The sequence below is a fragment of the Phalaenopsis equestris genome, unplaced genomic scaffold (assembly GCF_001263595.1).
Source record: "Phalaenopsis equestris unplaced genomic scaffold, ASM126359v1 Scaffold000002, whole genome shotgun sequence".
In the NCBI taxonomy this organism is placed as follows: Eukaryota; Viridiplantae; Streptophyta; class Magnoliopsida; order Asparagales; family Orchidaceae; genus Phalaenopsis; species Phalaenopsis equestris.
This window is the reverse complement of record NW_018164444.1, coordinates 36,007,507-36,027,676: the sequence shown is the minus strand read 5'-3', so window position 1 is coordinate 36,027,676 and position 20,170 is coordinate 36,007,507. Positions and strand designations below refer to the sequence as shown.

The following is a 20,170-nucleotide window of genomic DNA, read 5'->3' as shown; positions in this document are numbered from 1 at the left end:
TTACGTACGCAATAAGCCAAGCTAGTGATTTCTCATTTTTTATCATTTGATTATAACATTATTTTAAATTAATATTCAATTTTCTCTTTTATGATAACCAAGTCAGCTCGTGAGCCCTTGAACTTCTAGATTACAGCTCGAGATTAAGCTCGAACTCGATAAAATTAATCTAGCTCAAGCTCTAATCTTTGATGGTTCAAGCTCTACTCGACTCAAACTATATAGTAATATATTGTTCTTATTTTATAATGTTATATTCAAGCAACAATATTTTAATGTTTTGTTAAGATTAATAAGAGTAAGACACTTAAGTTGGTTACACTTTTATTGAGAATTATGAGTGTTTGTAGACCATCATGTTGCCCCAAATTCATTAAATCTTAGTGCTCTCTTGAATACAAGGGAATAGAATAAAGGGGGTAGCATGGGAATACTCTCACAAACACAAGAAAGCTATGAATGTTAAATTTGCACCTCAATTTCACTACATAAAGACATTTATAGACGAATCTTAAGAGGTTTATAAACTAATTATTTGAAATAATTGGGTCATCTAGCTTGTTAAATAGTTAGGGGGGGCCAATGAGTTGGAACCAAAAATTACCATATAGAATGAATTTTTGAACTTTTAGTTCAATTAAGAAGGTAGAAATATTTGCTAAGAATGATTCATATAGAAATAGACTATACAATACAATAAATGAGGGATCCATGAAATGTATAGAGCTTCATAATGTTATGAATTTGAGTTCTTAGGTGGTTGATAGATTTATGTCCATCAAACACCATCTTAAAGCAATGATATGATATTTACATGGTACAAGGTAAATCAATAATGGGAATACTTTATCTTAGTGCAAGACAGTTAGAACATTTTGCTTTAGAAAGGGGAAGCCATGCAATGATGGCAAGGACAACATTTTGAGAAATTTTGGATGATGCTTTTACCAAAGATTGAATGGGAGGACTTTATAAAGGAGGAGAAAGCTTGCATTATTTCACAAATAACTAAATTTTCATTAAAACACAAATTCCTTAATTTTACTCATACAAAGATTTTTTTAAATAATATGAGCAATTAACCAGCGAAAGTGAGGGAATTTTATTATGTTTTAAGAAGATAAGAAACAGTTTTGAACTTTTAGTTCAATTAAGAAAGTAGAAATATTTGCTAAGAATGATTCATATAGAAGTAGACCATAAAATACAATAAACGAGGGTCCGTGAAATTTATAGAGCTTCATAATATTATGAATTTGAGTTCTTAGGTGGTTGATAGATTTACGTCCATCAAACGCCATCTTAAAGCAATGATATGATATTTACATGGTACAAGGTAAATCAATAATGGGAATACTTTATCTTAGTGCAAGACACTTAGAACATTTTGCATTAGAAGGGAAAGCCATGCAATGATGGTAAGGACAACATTTTGAGAAATTTTGGATGATGCTTTTACCAAAGATTGAATGGGAGGACTTTATAAAGGAGGAGAAAGCTTGCATTATTTCACAAATAACTAAATTTTCATTAAAACACAAATTCCTTAATTTTACAATTCCTTAAGTTTACTCATATAGAGATTTTCTTAAATAATTTTAGCAATTAACCAGTGAAAGTAAGGGAATTTTATTATGTTTTAAGAAGATAAGAAACATGAACAATGCTGTGAAATCCTCTTTAATTTATTTTTTATTCAATTTATTACCATTTTAGTTGCTTTATCTCAAATCTAAACGCTCATATTTGCATATATATATACATATATACATACACACACACACTAGTTGTTTAAAAGATGGATGAAAATATGTATATAACTTTTAAAAAGTAGTAATTTCACTATTTTATGTGAGATTATAGGTTGAGGCCTATATGTGTAAATATGAAAATTTTGGTGTGAGATACATAAATACATGAAAAATTGTGTCTATTTTAAAAAACTTTTTTTTAATAAAATGTATGGGGAGTTTATATAAATGGCACCTAATTCTTATGTATATAGTTATATCATATTTAAGCATTGAATTTTACATTTAAAGCATATTTTCTTATGCATGCATAGTTTAAGATGTTGGAATGTAATGATTAAGTGCCCGTTTGGGGTAGATTATTTAGTGCATTTGAGTTTTGAAAACACACCTGATCTGTTTGGTTAAATTGCGTTTTGACAACTTATGCGTTTTTAAAATACTGAAAACAATATTTTGACGCTGAAAACAATATTTTGACACCGCACTTATAGCTTTCTGACATCGGTCTGATTTTACCAAAAAAAAAAAAAAATTTATAATTATAATCGCCCCCGCATCTAGCATATCAGCGCCAAACAGAACCTAAAATTTAGGTGTTTGATATTTAAATTGATAAGAATTGGGTGCCATTCATTCATTTAACTTCCGAAAGTGTAATTAGTGTCCTGCGTGTCGTCCGCCGCCTCCATTCACAGAACCGCCACTATCTTCATCCTTCCATCCATCTATATAACCTCCCGATCTTTGCATTCGTTATCCTAGCCCTTCCATCCTAGCCTCTCTTCTCAATCTTCACGTGTCCAAACCTAACCCTAGATTTCCCAATCGGAGCGCCATGGCGGACAGCGGCGTCGTGACGGTGTACGGCAACGGTGCGGCCATCACGGAACCCCAAAAGAAGTCGACTGCGTTCTCGGTGAAGGTTGGTCTCGCCCAGATGCTGCGCGGTGGCGTCATCATGGACGTGGTGAACGCTGAGCAGGCCCGCGTTGCAGAGGAGGCTGGCGCCTGCGCGGTTATGGCCCTGGAGCGCGTACCTGCTGACATCCGTGCTCAGGGTGGCGTCGCCAGGATGACCGATCCAGCCCTAATCAAAGAAATCAAGCAAGCGGTGACCATTCCGGTTATGGCGAAAGCCCGCATCGGCCACTTTGTTGAGGCCCAGATCCTGGAAGCCATTGGTGTCGACTATGTCGATGAGAGCGAGGTCCTCACCCCCGCGGACGAACACCACCATATCAACAAGCACAACTTCCGCGTTCCCTTCGTCTGTGGCTGCCGGGATCTAGGTGAGGCCCTCCGTCGCATCCGCGAGGGTGCCGCCATGATCCGTACCAAGGGGGAGGCGGGCACGGGGAACATAGTAGAGGCCGTTCGCCATGTTCGTTCTGTTATGGGCGACATTCGCGTCCTTCGCAATATGGATGACGACGAGGTCTTCTCTTTTGCCAAAAGGATTGCTGCTCCTTATGATCTTGTGATGCAGACCAAGCAGCTAGGCCGCCTTCCGGTCGTCCATTTCGCAGCTGGTGGCGTTGCTACTCCCGCCGACGCCGCTCTCATGATGCAGCTTGGCTGTGATGGGGTTTTCGTCGGCTCCGGTATCTTCAAGAGCGGCGATCCTGCCCGCAGGGCTAGGGCAATCGTGCAAGCAGTCACTCACTACTCTGACCCGGAGATCCTCGCCGAAATCAGTGCTGGATTGGGGGAGGCTATGGTCGGTATCAATCTCAACGACGCTAATGTGGAAAGGTTTGCTGCTCGCTCCGAATAGAGTAATCTTTCACATCATTTTCCCCGGCAAAGTAGCTGCAGGAATGATCATTTGCTTGCATGTTTGCTTAGAAATGATTTCCTTCTCCCATCCTTCCTATAGTTTCTGTTATGGCTATGGTTGAATTTCGGTTTCTGAATTGCTTATGCTGCGATCAGAAGATCATAGCTTAATCTCCTATTAAGCTTTTTCTCTGTTTTCATTTCAGCTTTGGTTCCTGTATGTGTTGCTTGCTATTGTTGGTATCTTCTATCAATATTGTTATAATGAACGAAATTCATGAAGTTTACAACCACTTCCAGAAACTGTCACGAAGAGTTTGTGTTATGTTGTTTTTTGAAAATGATACACTTTTATCGGTTTTGCATGACTTAAAAGCCTTACCTTGCACTTTGTCACAAATGATATGTCTCATGGGCTTAGCAAGGAGTTGCTAAAATAAAACTACTGCAAATAATAGCCCAGCAAAAATAAAACTGACAGTGGTGGGGCATAAAATAATTAGGAAAAATTTGAGGAGCTCTTGAAATGGGGGAATTATGGGGAGGAGCTCCATTAAAAAAAATATATATTTTGGAGCATAAACGCCCCCATGGGGGCATTTTATTAGTAATTTTTTTTTTGTCCCCACTTTATAAATATAGTTTTTAATAATAATAATATATGATATTATAAATTAATATTAAAAATATCATATATAATGTTATTATTACAAATAAATAATAAACTTATACTATATTAACTATTATTTAGAGGGTTTTAAATTAAGTAAAAAATGCATGAACAAAATGAGATAATGAACTATGAAATAAATTAAAAAAAATTTATTTCGCAATAAAATATTATCACAAGACAGTGTTTTTGGAATACAATTATGCTCTTTGCCAATGTGGAAAGTCCCCTGAACCTGGTGTATATAAAGAAGGCGGTCGCAATGGTCATTCTTGCAACTGGTGGTCTTCAAATTCTTTTTCAACAACATCGTTTTCAGTTGCATCATTCGTAGCTTGTTGGGCCTCATAATACCTCTCTTCATTCATGGGTATTGGCGGTGTATAAATTGGAGGTGTGTCGAAAAATAGCCCTACATCAGATGGGGGCACAACAATGAGAATGCTTTGAAACTTTAAATCCAGATCCCCTCTAGTAGTTGTTACCCACTATAAATCATGTGATGGACCCTCATAAGTCCGCGACCCTCCATAGCCGCTGGGTCCTGCAGAGCTGGTAGGTCTTGTATAGCCGCTAGGTCCTGCATAGTCATATGATCTTGCAAATTCGAATGGTCCAACATAGCTGGAGGGGCTCGCAAATATAGAATGCCCAAGATAGAAGATGATTGCAGATATTGTTGTTCTTGCGACTCATTCAAGAGAGATCTCCTTGGAGCATCTTACTACGTGCTCGAGAAGCTGAAGCTCTCCTTGGTGCATCTGCTATCAATCTTCTCACGACTGTGGAACCTGATCAATGTGGAACATCAAAAGTTGATATGTGGGTGCCAGATGGTCCAACATTTGTTCTGTTAGATGGCCCCGCCTTGAAATCATGTCTCACTGGCTGATCAAATGTGTTATAATCAATGCGGATGGATCGTTCTACTCTACGTGATAGCTTCAATATCTCATTGTATCCTTATTTTATTGAGTTAGCACTTCCACCGTGCTCCCCTCCAAATTGTTTTGCCATATCTTTACTACGAATATATTAATCCAATTGTACATTGGAATAATTACATTTTTTATTAAGTTTTATAATAAAAGTAATTAACAACAACAATTGAATATAGTAAATGCATATTACTATTTTCTCTCCTGATGATCGGGGGAAATATGCTTCAGGTGCCTAAGTAGTGGGTTGCACTAGGTAGAGTGATGTCTAATATCGCTACCGTTGCAAATAATATGCCAATTCTTATTCTCCGTCTCCTTCTGACGGGTTTAATTATACTATATACGCCCGACAGTTATTCCACATTTTGTTATACTTTCGGTGATAGTGTGCCCAATCAACTTCAGCCGTAGCTCGCCTATCAACTCTTTTAAAACTTCGTTCTATAGGTTGAATAGATATATGTTGAATGCTTGAAAACTGTCACAAAACACGTTCCGGAAGGTGCTACTCGGCACGCTTCCAATAAATTATTGGAGCACGTGCAGTCCAAATATAAATGTTCTGAAAATATGTTGTATAACAAAGCTACCGATAAATTTAAATATTGCGACCAATTAACCTGCATATGAAGTTTTCAATTTAATTTTATGTAACATAAAAAATGAGATAAATGTGAGATTAAATAGAAGGGTTTAGTGTTAAACCTTTGTCTGAGTTCGTGAAATTCATCTATGTACATACATTTCCAGACGATCATGTACATTGCCACTTTTCATTCCACTTGCTTGTTATTTAAGTAAATGAGGTGAATATGACTTAAAATTTTATGTGTTTATGTATAAAAATAGTTAATTTGGTACTTGAAAGCAAGAGATTTGTCTTGTTATTTATCAAGCAACTCTCTGTACATACATTTCCAGACGGCCATGTACATAGCCACTATTCATTCCACTTGCTTGTTTGTGTGTTTATGTATAAAAATAGTTAATTTGGTACTTGAAAGCGAGAGATTTGCCTGATAAATCACGATTGGTTGGAACATGAAGGGTGGACCTACCAACATTTAAGTGTTCCCAACACCATGTTTGTAGCAAGTTCAAACACCCAACAATATTTTGATGAGTGAGCTTATTTGACATAGTTGTCCAAGCATTGCACCACCCAAAGAAATATCTTCCAAACTCTTAAGTTTTTCATTAATGCTAAGTATTCTAAACATACATGCGATCCAGACGTGTCTGAAATAAGAAAACACCATATTATAAACAATATATAGGCCCTTACATGACTTAAAAATTTCTAGATGAGGTAAATCGTTGTAATACTCTATGTAAAATTGCTAGTAGAGCCAACGAAGCTGTATGATTGTCTGTGCTTCGGAACATTCCATAAAAACGTGTGATGTTATTGTATGATCTATAGGATGATGATAGAAAACATCATCTCTAGGGTGTTCCCCCAACAAATCATCGTAACATGTTGTCCAACTTGGCCCCAACTCAAATCTGAACCAACAACATTCGACCCTATCAAGGTATTTTTGTCAGTCCTAATACCAATAAGTATCTGAACATCTTGCAAAAATAATAGTCATCTCACCTGAGACAAATGATTTTTTTTGTAAGATTAGAGAATTATAATTAACATAGTAATATGTTAATATGTACTCCAATTTATCTTGCCAACAGGTAAATGGAATGTGTTGGTTAGGAGACACCATCGCTCGACCATCATTGTTAATAGATGTTGATCTAATTTAATATATTGCAAGTGTCTGACACAGTCTACACTTGTAACTCACAGTGCATGAATAAAACGTGGGCAATGCACCTTCCACTCTTATGCCGCTAGAAAATGGTTGGTCGCTTGAAGAATATTTCTCTACATGAAATCAATTATTTTAGTAGTTATGATGACTTAATCCAATTTATAAAAAAGGCATGTACTTTGTAAGACCTGCTCTGGGTTTACTGCTTGATGAGTTTCACCTAACGATGTAATACTTGGTGGTGTGTCTGGCTGTAATGTGTTGTTATCCGCCTGAGCAATACGTTTGCCACGGCGGCGGTCGCCTCCCAAACCTGTTGCCTCGGCTATCTACACGTAACACTTAGAATGCTTATAAATGAAAAGTTAAATGTGGGGAGGAAACATATGGATTAAAGTCACGGTATCTTAATATGGAGTTTAATTGTAATGCATCCGTAGCTATGAGAACTTCCAAGTGAGGAGGGGGGTACGAAAACCACTTATATCCCAAACTTTCCTTAGGCAGTTTAGACATTTTTGACAGTGTTCTCTGTATCTTTAAATGCATTGTATTCTATTCACATATATCCTTAAATAATGTAGGGTGTGTTTGGGGTAGTTTATCAGCTGCAACACATTTTGAAAACGCCGTCTAACCTATTGGAAGAAGCGTTTGCAAAAATGACATTTGGCTTTTTACGTTAAACGCGCGTCGCGGGTCGAACCCGCGATCCACGTTTCATGATAGATTTTGACGGGGTTGCTTTCTTCACATATCGCTTGCCCTAACTCCCTCTTCGCTCCCTCTCGCCTGTCTCTCTCGATCCTCTCTCTCTCGAGCGCTTCTCTCTGTTTCTCGCTTGCTTCGACGTTATCCTCCTATTCTTCTGTTTAACCCCCAACCTTCGCTACTCTATAAGTACATTTGTTGATGGAATGGTTTGTATTGTGTGATATTATGATCTCTGACTTGCAGTTTTTGTTTATGCTCTAACAGATCTGGTAACTGTCGATGGATCTGGTTTATCATGTGCAATACATGGTATTTTTAAGCTAGTTGGATTGAACTTTATGCAATATTTATTGGCTTAAGTTTTTTACTCACTCTTTCTATAAAATGATGAGGTCAGATGGAAAAGAAACAATGATCCCTCACTCTCCTAATCATTCTCTTCTATCAATTTTTTTGAGATCTCCTTTTATATGAAATTCGACTTTTATATATAAATTTTTGTAGCCGTTGTTATGGTTTCTTTGAGTTTGTTCTGGGTGCAAAACGAAATTTATGGATCCTTTGTTATGCTCTCTTTAAGACTGAACTGTGCATTTTATGCACTTTGGGTGCAAAACGAAATTCTCATTTTGGATTCAAGGAAAAATCAAAATTGAATAATGACATTGTTGAAGTGGTTTTTTTGGTTCTAAACTATCAAGTATATAATCATTATAATTCTATTGCAAAAAACACAACTGCATAGTGGCAGGAGGGTCATTTATCTAGTCATTTATCCAGAAACAATTATAAATTAGTTGTTTTCCAAACGCACATGACAAACAACTAGCCATCTTATCCAGATTTGAGATAGAATGATCATTTATCCAGAAACAACTGTAAATCAGTTGTTTTTCAAACGTATAAACCTAACAATCAGCCGACTTATCTGAATCAGTTGCTGATCACTAACTTATCAAGATAAGTTTCTTATTTGGATAAGTTGCAACTGCCCCAATCAGACGCTTATTCTAATTTGTGTTTCCATTCTAGGAGGAAAACTTCTAAAGATTAATTATTTAATAAAAGTGTTGATTATCATGATATATGTAATGAAAAAGTGCATATGTAGCTATAAGAACTTCCAGGTAGGGCTGTAAACGAGTCGAGCCTGAGCGAGCTCAGGGTGTCGACTCGTGTTCGGCTCGTTCGATACCGACTCGTGTTCAAAATGGCTCATAAAGGTTGTGTTCGTGTTTGACTTGATAATATTTTTCGGCTCGAGTTCGGCTCGAAATTGAAGGAATCGTAAGAGGAAGATGTCTCAGAAGAGGAATAACACACCCTAAGCTCTCGCCACCGAAACTCTTTCTCGTCGTCGAAACCCTTTCGCGATTTTGATTGGAGAATGAGATGACTCGGAAGAGGAGAGCAGCGAACACAAATGACAAACCCTAAGCTCTCGCGGTCGAACGCCTTTCGTGATTTTCAGAGGAACGAGAAGAGGCGGAACTCTGAAGAGGGAGAGCTTTATATATTATATTAAATTAATTATATAACTTATATTATATAAATATATAATATTTATATAAGTAATAAACATTTGCCTACGAGTAAGGTCCTCGAGTTTTTTAACACATTTTGCCTGAAAGCGCATATCGGCTGCTATTTCTGTAATAGTATCTAAAATGACCACGCAGTCCCAAATCGTACTGTCAGGGGGAGGCGGAGCTGAAAAAACTGCAATTAGTTCAGCAAATGAGCTTTTAACAAAATTGTTCTTCTCTTTCTTACTCCTCGCAAGTCTGGGCCTTTTGGACATGGAATTAGACTTCTCCATCTCTTTTTGGTTAATACTAGGAATTTCTTCATCAGCTATAACCTGTTCAGGTGGCAAGTCATTTGGTATTCCTGAAAATCCCATCTCGCTTGGGTTTAATGCGTGCTTCCCAGTTGTCACAACCCCCTTAAACATAATGTCAAGTTTTTTCTCGAACTCCGGCTCAATTCCGCATTGCCTATATTTCTTCGCTGTCGGTAATTCCTGTAACGTTGTATTTAGGGGGATTGGTTTCTAATTAATTTGAGAAGTAATAAAATTGAGAAGTAAAAAATTACGGGATTAGTTAGAAAATTACCTCTAATTTCTCAGTCCACCATTCAGCTGTAGCATCGATCGTCCTTTTAATGGGATCCCACCCAAACCCGGCAGAGCAACGTTTCAACTCTTTCCATATTTTCCATTCTTTCTTCAATTGGTCCAATTTGTTTTTGAATTTAAGCCTGTCGTAATCCCTACCATTGGATTCTTTGATTCTCTGAGCTATATTTTGCCAACCTTCTTTATTAAAATACGTGGTTGGTCTATTCTCCAGTTCAATTTCTTTAATGCATAGCTCGCAAAAAATATTTATTACTTCCTTATCCCACATTGCAGAGGACCTCATTCAGTTGACTTAGATATGTTGAAACTATAAGGAACAAATTAAAATAAGCACCAACGTTAATCTTAACGAAAAAGTTGAACACAAGCTGCTTAACGAGTTGTTCGCGGACAACGAGCCAAATTGACAGCCCAACTTCTAGGTGAGGAGGGGGGTACGAATCACTTACATCCCAATTTCTTCTTAGACAGATTAGGTCTTCTTGACAAAGTTCTATGTAGTTTCAAATGCAGTGTATTCCATTCACATATGTCCCTAAATAATTTATTTTAATTTGTGTTGTCATACTAATGGTCTGTTTGGGACAAATGTTTATTATTTATAATCTGCTGATAAACAGATTATTCTGATAATCTGATAATCTGCAGATTATCAGAATAAGCTGACTTGTTGTTTAGGGCAGCTTATTCAGAACAGCTTACTGAAGTTGTTTTTGGATAAATGATCATTTTGCCCCTATTTGGTTAAGTTGTTTGCAAAAGAGCTGTTTATGAAAAATAATATATAAAACAGATGTCTTAAAATATTACAGTTCAGTTATAGAACTTAAGATAATTGCTCACCACTTCGTGAGTATCAAAACAAATAAAATAAGAAAAAATACACAACGTTGCAACTTAGAAAAAAAATATTTGTTACTTTTTTATCCCACATTGCAGACGGACCTCATTCAGTTGACTTAGATATGTTGAAACTATAAGGAACAAATTAAAATAAGCACTTTCGAAATCCTTACGAAAAGAACAAGTCAAAAATTCTTCATCCGCATAACCAAACAACTTTTAAAATAAATACTTTAGAAATTCAAGACATAACAAGCCATAAATAAACACTCACAACCAACATAATATCCACAACGTTGCAACTTAGGAATAAAAAAAAATACAAATACACGAGAGATTTATGTGGTTCGGTCAGAGACCTACATCCACAGAAGGAAACCCACGGAAATTTTATTAATCAAATCGGAAATATTACATGTTTGTGCTACTGAAAAATAGATATAGCACTATAATTCTCTCAAAGGCTAACCAAACTACTCCCAAACAAATGTATACGAAGCCAAGAGGCATAAGAACATTGTAGATGAAATCCTAAAAGTTGTTCCTTAAAAGCAATATTCATCAAATTGATAAAGCAACATGATCAACAATCAACAAATCCCAAAAATCTGCACAAGTAGCAAATCCCAATAGATAAAACAACATGATAACTTGATTTCATAAATCCCAAAAATCTGCCTGAGCAATATATAGCAAATCCCAAAAATGAATCCTGAGCAATACATAGCCACATCCAATACATTGCAAAACCCAAAAGCAAGAGACAACTTCCCCATCAAGGCATACCGTTCAATAATAGCAAGAGAAATAATGAGAATCTATTTATAGAGTGTGAATGCTGAGTAAATAGAGCAAACCAATTGTTCATACGATTTTGCACCAATACCACAGCATATAGCTGCATTTCAGTTTCAAGGGACAAAAACTAGGGAGCAAGCGACATAAGCATATTGTAAAGGAAATACCAATAACTGTGACAAAAACTATGGAGCAAGAGGCATAAGATACCTCAAAAGAGCCTTCTGCTCTAACAATTAACAATATTGTTTTCCTATGTGATCACAAGCTCAAGAAAGCATGAATTCTGCTCTGCTTATCTCTTTGAACGCTGATAAAGTTGTGCATAATGATCCTCTCAATTTTAGTTATTTGCCCTCTTTATGTATGTAAAATGTTTCTCTCCTCTCTCTAAACAGTCATTCATAGTTATTTGCCCTCAAAAGAGCCTTCTCCTCTAAACAGTCATTCATATGACTGTAAAGCAAACATTTAAGGAAGCTAAAATAAAAATAAAATGACATTTACATAGTTAGCAGCCAATCCCTATCTATTTACATATCCAACACCTAAAATTTGTTTTTTATTACATTTACATCACCCAAATTTTGCACATCACATAAAAAATTCCACCATTTTAACTTTAAAAATGTGAAATACACTTTTCCAAGCATAGGTAAGGTGGTATCAATGAAAAAATTGTGTTATTTATGTAAAATGTGAAATATACTTTTTTCATCACTTTTCCAAGCATATAAAGACACAGGAATTGAGTGGCATGTATGTCAATATTCCATAAAAAAAAATTGTGTTATGTATTGTCGTAAACTAAATGAAATATCCATGTGGAGCTTCAGATTTTAAAACCAAAAATAAGAAAAAAAACTTCAGTAAGCTCATCCTCAGGAACTGTGCAAAACAAACACAAAAGAATTGAGTAGTCTGTATGTATGTAAAAGCCCCACTCCAAACCTACCGAAAATAAGCATAAAAGATTTCAAGATGCATAGAAACACAAAATCCATCTTTCTGCCCATACCCAAACCTACCGAAACACTTAATCCATCTTTCCGGAGGTGCCCATAGCAAGATCTCTCATTTAGGATCTAACATATGGCTCACATTTTAGACCAGTAGGACATAATTGAAATAATGCAAAAGATTTGAGTGGTTTGTATGTAAATGCCCCCAATATATATTGTGTGTAATTGTATTTGAATTCATATGCAGTTACATCTGCCCCATTTATTTGCAACCCGAGCCAAAATAAAATTAGCCGATCCAAAACCGATCCAAGAGGTAGGAAACCATATGCCTAGCCGTAGTTATTCCAGTATTCCCAAGCAAAGAGTAATGTGAGTAATGTGAGGGTCGAATACTGAGGCATATATGAGCAGAAGAAAGATCGGAGAGGGCGAGAGTGTGGAGGGCGAGAAAGAAAGAGCGGGGAGGGCGAGAGTGTGAGGTCATAATATGTGCCGATTTTTAATTTGTGTTACCATAAAGAGAGGAAAGGTTCTAAAGAACACTTATTTAATAAAAGTGTGACTATCATGATAAAAAAAAATTAGAACAAGATAAGAACAACATCGAAAGAAAAGCAACAGAGCAACGACAAGAAGAAAGTAGATGAAGTTGAAGAAAGGAGGAGACTGGAACCAAGAATCAAAAACCAAGCAAGAAGCAGGAGGAAGGAATAGAGGAGGGAGGGGCGAATGGAATGGGCGGAGGAGGGGGGAGGGGGGAGGGGGCCTTCAAAACATGTCAGTGCCCAAAATAAAAAACCCAAATAACAAAAACCTCCAATCTGCAGCAACAAGAACAAAAGGCATGTGGCATGAATCGTCAACACAATATTTCCACCCAAGTTTCTAATTATGAATGAGCATTTTTCACTTCAAAAATCGAAAATTTGACCTATTTAGGCCACGCATCCTTCACATTCCATCTTCTTAATTTATATGCAATCAAAGGTTTAATTTTGAGGGCATTGCTAATTGCAAATGTAAGATTGTTATGAAAGTAATGTGTTGTTGAAGCCTTTGAATGATTTTATGAATACCAGTCGTATCATTGAGAGTTGGGTGAAGGAGGAGAACTTGTAGGAGAGCATTACAATAGCATCTAATTGTGGCCCAATCATTAAAACACAATTTTTTCTGCAACTTAGAAAGAATGTCTCCTTTGCATGATTAAAGAAATGGTTTTTACTCCATTCATAAAGCTGAAGCTGTCAGAGTGGAGGGATCCACACATTGAGGTTTCTGCACCACCTTCATTTTATTAATCTGATAATGATTGTTATAAAAGCCAATGTCCCCAATCAAAGAAGAACCTGAGCATATGGGATCTTTTCTTCTTAGCACACACTTGGGAATGGAGATCCCTCCCCCCAATCAAAGAAGAACCTGAGCATATGAGATCTTTTCTTCTTAGCACACACTTGGGAATGGAGACAACTGTTGCCAAAAAGATAGATTTTTTTGTATGTGGGATATTAAAATTGAACTGAAGACCCAAGACTAAATATTAAAATTTTTAATACTAAAATCTGAATTGTTATTTTAAAACTGAACCACATTAAAAAAAATACCAGGTCGGTTCGAATCGGTCACGTAGAATTCACTGCATCCATAATTGTGACTCATTTTACAAATTGAGTTGATAGTGCATCGATTGCAAGTAGAACAAGTGTCTAAACTCTCTCTCCACCGGCCAATGTCCAATTCATCGTTCTTCTCTTGATCTTACAATTTTGAATTTTTTCTAGTATATGTATAATTCACGAATATGGTGCAAGTAATAAATGCCCAAGTTTACTTATTGTCTTAATTGCAATATGAACCCCCATGCTTCCTTAGCCCATACTACTTTAGAAAGAAAAGCTATGGTAAAAAAGGTGCTCTGCACTCTTGCTTTGTAGCTTTGATTTGGTGTTCCCATGCCAATACCAGTTTTATTCGACCATTGAGACTCATAGTCATCCCGAAGGGCTCCATCTTCAAGGAATGGGTTATCTATTGAAAAGTTGAGCGAAGGCATCGACATGCCTCTTGACAGATCCGACTTGAGGAAATAATTTGGTTTCCCTCCATCACCAGGTGTTTCACAGACACCCCTGAGGTTCCACATCAGGGACCAAGTATTGATTATACAATAGATTCTCATAGTCATACCAAAGGACTCTCCTGTCAAGGAATGAGTTATTTATTGAGTTACAATGATTCGCCCTTTGCTTGACAAACTAGTCTCATTATGCTGATAGAAGCAAATCGTCTAGGGACGAAGAGTCGATAACCAAACCAAATAAACCAACCAGCAAAGTCTAGCCGACCCGAAGCTAATCAAGATAAACTGATCAGATGCACATTGACTCAACGTAGTTGACCGAATCAGCCCTACCGAGTCAAAGTAAGGCTAGCTCAACCGACCAAGTGATAAGGTAGCCAAGCAATACACTCATACATGTAAAATACCTAAAATATTCGATAATGACCCTATTAAAGAAGAGACAGAAATGTAATATCACTATTATACTCTCTCCCTTAGAGATCATTTTATGAGAATGAGACAATGTGTTTTACTATTCATTTACTGTTCATTTCTCTCTTTATTTCTATCTTTTCTTACATTCCAACTCTTGAGATGTGATTTACAAACAAATTAGGATTCAACGCATCAAAATTGTTTTGATGAAAAATAGGAATTTGAACCTTTTAGCTTTTGGGTATTCCTTATTATTATTTTAGCCCAACATATACTCTTACTCTATTTAACTGTTTGTGTTGGCACTTTTATTCTATTTAACTCTTTGTGTTGGAATTAAAAAATAGAAGCATTTGCATAATTACCAGTCAATTCTTATGTATTTACATATCTAACCCCTAAACTTTCATTTTTTTACATTTATATCAACTGAGTTGTTCATATCACATCAAATATATATATATATATATATATATATCCATTCAACTTTTAAAAATGGAGCTTGGAGGGGGTTCTTTGTAGAACTCTATGATGATAGAAAACATCATCTATGGGGTGGTCCCCCAACAAATTATCGTAACATGCTGACCAACATGACCCCAGCACAAATCTGGACCAACAACATCCGGCACTACCAGGTCATTTTCGTCAGTCATGATACCAAAGCGTATCTCGACGTCTTGTAAAAATGATAAATGATATGTAATACTCCTTGTAAAATTGCCGGTAGGTGTTATATATATGTAAACACACAAGAATAGAGTGGTATGTATGTAATTCTTCCTCTAAAAACATAATATTAATTTGATTATGCATACATTCTCATTCATGTGATCATGATGTCAAAATATTATAAATATAAATATAAATATCAAAATTTAGGGGTTAAGATATGTAAATACATAGAAATTGTGTGGTATAAATGTAAACTTTTATTTCTAAAAAAAGGACAGGAGAAAAGTTGTGGGCTGAACCTATCTTTTATAACTTTATGCGGCTGCTGCTTACAATTCAAAATTATGAGAGACCAATTCGAATTTCTCTGCGACTTTTCTCCATTATTATTTAATTCCTATAAAGGTTTGGAATTTCATCTCACATGGAGGCAAAATTTTTTTAAAAAATATTTAATTGCAAACTGCTCTATTTTTATTTTATGTATTTATATATTTAACATCTAAATTTTAATTTTTACATTTATATGTGTTATTTTATTTATGAATGAAAATATGTATTTCATTCTTTTTAAAATTAAAATGATGTTTTTTTTTTTTATCTGATAGTGACAGACTTACGTAGTATAAATGTAAAAAAGTAAAGTTTAGTGGTTAGAAGCATAAATACATGAGAATTGGGTGGTATAATGTGTAATTCCCCTAGATGCTTTAAGCAATTAAAATTAGGGCTAATATGCAAATTAATATTTTATCGGCACACAAAGTGAATTTACCGTTAGAAATAATAGTTGTTAACTTAAGATAGTAAATTTTGTTAAGTAAATAAATAAGTGTTGATAGATAAAAATTATATTGTTGAGAAATTAGGGCGAAGAAAAGCAGGAATCGACACAAATCCAGAAGAACACAAGGAGATTTAACGTGGTTCGACAAAGATGTCTACGTCCTCAGAAGCAGAACAACGACTTTTCCTTCAATTTAAAAAGTGTACAAAATTCAGAATTCTACATAGGGTTACAATATATATATATATATATATATATATTCGTCTGTTCTCGCACTGAATCGTCAAACTCCTTAAGCCTTAGCCGCCGCTAAATCTTCTTCCTAGGTCAAAATTTTTCTTCCCTGCCCTAAAACCTCGCTATGATATCACTTGTTGATAAATTAGGGCGAAGAAAAATAGGAATCGACAAAAATCCAGAAGAACATAGAGGTTTAACGAGGTTCAGCAAAGATACCCCTGTTATCGAGAGCATAGCAGCAACTTTCTTTCAATTTAGAAAAGTGTACATGATACAAAATATGTGATAATCCCTAGGGTTACAAACGAGCATATATATATAGTCCTAGAGTAAACCCTGAAGTACAATATGTAATTACAAAATTACCCTTGTACTATACCTTGAGGGCGTTGCCCCCGCACCCCAACCAACATAACGAAACTCCCTCGATTGGACAGATACTTCCACTCCTCTCCACTAGCTCGCTCTGTTCCGCTCCAACATATGTCCCTTATATGGTATATGAGTCATACCTAACAAATCTCCTCCTCGGAGAATATTCAACCTCTTAGGAAAATACATTATGGAGTTTCTTACACATTGAAGTGGGTTGGGCTATCATGTTGTCCAATAACTGCAAACATTCAACAAGTCCAAGCAATGCAAGAACTTGTCGATAATAACTGACTTAGTTAACATATCAGTTGCATTTTCATTAGTATGAACCTTCTGCAACAAAATATCACCAGAAGCAATCAATTCTATGACCTTGTGATACCTGACATCAATGTGCTTTGTTCTCGCATGGTACACATGGTTCTTAGCCAGATAAATAGCACTCTGACTGTCACAATGCAATAATGCAAATGAACTTCACCTTGCTCAACACTTAGTTCCTTTACTAGCCCAGTAAGTCATAAGGGTTCTTTAGCAGCTTCAACTACTGTCATGTACTCAGTTTCAATTTTAGATAATGCCACAATAGACTAAATTGTTGATTTCTAACATAGATGTCATCCACCAAGAGTAAACACATACCCAGTTGTAGACATTCTGTCATCCAAATCACCTGCATAGTTTGAATCCACGTACCCAACAACTGAAGAATCACTGTGCTAACTGCCAAAAATAATTTCATGTCCTACAATACTTTTAAGATGCCTGAAAATCCATTTGACTGCTTTACAATGTCGCCTTCCTGGTTTAGACATGTATTTGCAGACTTGACTAACAACATGAGCCAAATCAGGGCGAGTACATACCATTGCATGCATCAAGCAACCAACAACGCTAACATATGGAACATTTGTCATGTCTTCGATTTCTTTATATGTCTTAGGACACTGCTGTAAATAAAGCTTAAAATGATTTGCCAATGGAGTGCACAGGCTTTGCTTTGCTTATCTCAAACATGTCCAACACTTTCTCAATATAGCCTCGTTGAGATAAACACAGTTGTCTTGAGCCTCTATCTCGATGAATCTTCATTCAAAGAATCTTCTTTTATTGACACAAGTATTTCATGTCAAATTCCTGGCTCAATAAAGCTTTCAAACCACAGACATCATTCATATTTTTTTTAGGAATCAGTATTTCATCAACATACAGTAACAGAAAAATAATAGAACAATCATCAAGGCTATTGACATAGACACAATAATCATACTCACATCTCTTGTAGCCAACATGAATCATGTATGAGTCGAACCGCTTGTACCATTGTCTTTGAGACTGTTTCAACTCATACAACGATTTCTTTAATCTGCAAACCAGATGTTCCTATTCAGGTTGAGTGAACCCTTTTGGTCGCTCCATGTAAATCTGCTCCTTCAGATCACCATGAAAAAAAGCAGTTTTAATATCCATCTGCTCTAAATGCAAATCATAAATGGCTACTAATGCAAGTATCGCCTTGATTGAAGTATGTCTGACCACAAGAGAAAAAATTTCATCATAATTTATACCAATCGAGCATTGAACTTTTCTCCTTCTTTTTCTGATACTGTTGGTTTTCTTTTGTACACCCACTTGCACCCAATGATTTTCTTTCCCTCAAGAAGCTGAACTAGCTTCAATGTGCGATTTTTCTGCAAAGACTCTATCATTGCACCTATCCATTTCTCTTTCTCCTGATTAGTGATAAATCCTTGAAAAGTAGATGGATCATCACTGCTGATGAGAAGTGCATAAGAGACAAAGCCTTCATAACCCAATCTGCTTGGAGGCCTTACATTGGTGTGTCTCTCTCTGTCTTTGGCTATATTATATTCTGCAAGTCATCTGTATTGGAATCACCATGTGTTGGTTTCAAACTTTCAATTGTCTCGGTTGCTATTAGATGTTGTTCTAGATCCATCTGCACTGTATCTGAACCAGAACTGTTCCCTTACACATTGTCTTGATTCTGCTACAACATGAACTGCTCATCAAAAACTGCATCTCTATTGATCACCATCTTCTTTGTAATCAAATCCCAAAACTTGTATTATTTCACACATTTCTTGTAGCCCATAAAGATGCACTTCTTGGATTTTGGATCAAGTTTTGATCTTTTATCTCCAGGTATATACACATAAGCGGGACAACAAAAAATTTGTAAATCATAGAAATTAACTAGATTATTTATCCATGCCTCTTCTGCAACATTGTCACCTAATGATGCCCGAGGTGATCTATTGATGAGATGACATGTCATATTCACAGTCTCTGCCCAAAAATTTTTAGGAAGCCATGCATTCAGTCTCAAACATCTTGCCCTTTCAGTTAAGAACATGTTCATCCTTTATGCAACGTCATTCTGTTGTGGTGTCTTGCCCACTGAAAAATGCCTCTGAATCCCATGCTCCTAACAAAATTTTTGAAACTGCGAATCTGTGTATTTTGTGCAATTATCAAATCTCAAATACTTGATCTTTTTGTCAGTTTGGTTCTCCACCTTAGCTTTCTACAACTTGAATTTGAGATTACTTTAAATTTTTGTTTTAAGGAATACACCCAAACTTTTATGGAGAAATCATCAATAAATGTAACATAATATAAAGATTCTTCTAATGATGATTCCCTGGTTTGACCCCATACATCAGAATGCAAATTATCAAGAATCCCTTCAGTTTGTGCTTTCCAGTCATGAATTTGACTATAATTTGTCTTCCAAGAATACAAAACTTACAAAAATCGAGCTTGCAACTTTTAACACTATGCAACAGATTTCTTTTATGCAATTTCGTCATCCCACGTTCACTAAGATACCCAAACGCTTATGTCTTTGCTTTGTATTATCATCATCTGACTCAACAGAATGAACTACACCTACAACAGTACTCCCCAACAGTTTGTAGATATTCCTTGCAATTAATTTTACTTTCATCACAGTCAATACACTCTTAACAATTCTGATGGTTTCTCTATCTTCATCTACCTTAGGAATAAAATCATTTCTATATAGAGTGTCTAAGGAAATTAAATTTTTTTTTCAAATCTGGAATATGTCTGACATCACATAATACTCTAATTGTGTCATCATACATGAAATAAGACAATTTATCATTACCTAAATAGACTGAGCCAACATTAGTTAACCTACATAAAATAAGCCACTCTATGTTAGGTGTTATGT

At 35.9% G+C, this 20,170-nt stretch overlaps 1 protein-coding gene across 1 annotated transcript; it reads left to right on the top strand.

Moving 5' to 3' along the window:
- The first annotated feature begins 2,388 nt into the window (after positions 1-2,388).
- On the top strand, positions 2,389-3,823 carry LOC110017847 (probable pyridoxal 5'-phosphate synthase subunit PDX1). The gene has a single exon (XM_020714982.1). The coding sequence runs from the start codon at positions 2,590-2,592 to the stop codon at positions 3,526-3,528; it is 939 nt and encodes a 312-aa protein (XP_020570641.1). The 5' UTR covers positions 2,389-2,589; the 3' UTR covers positions 3,529-3,823.
- Positions 3,824-20,170: the final 16,347 nt, after the last annotated feature.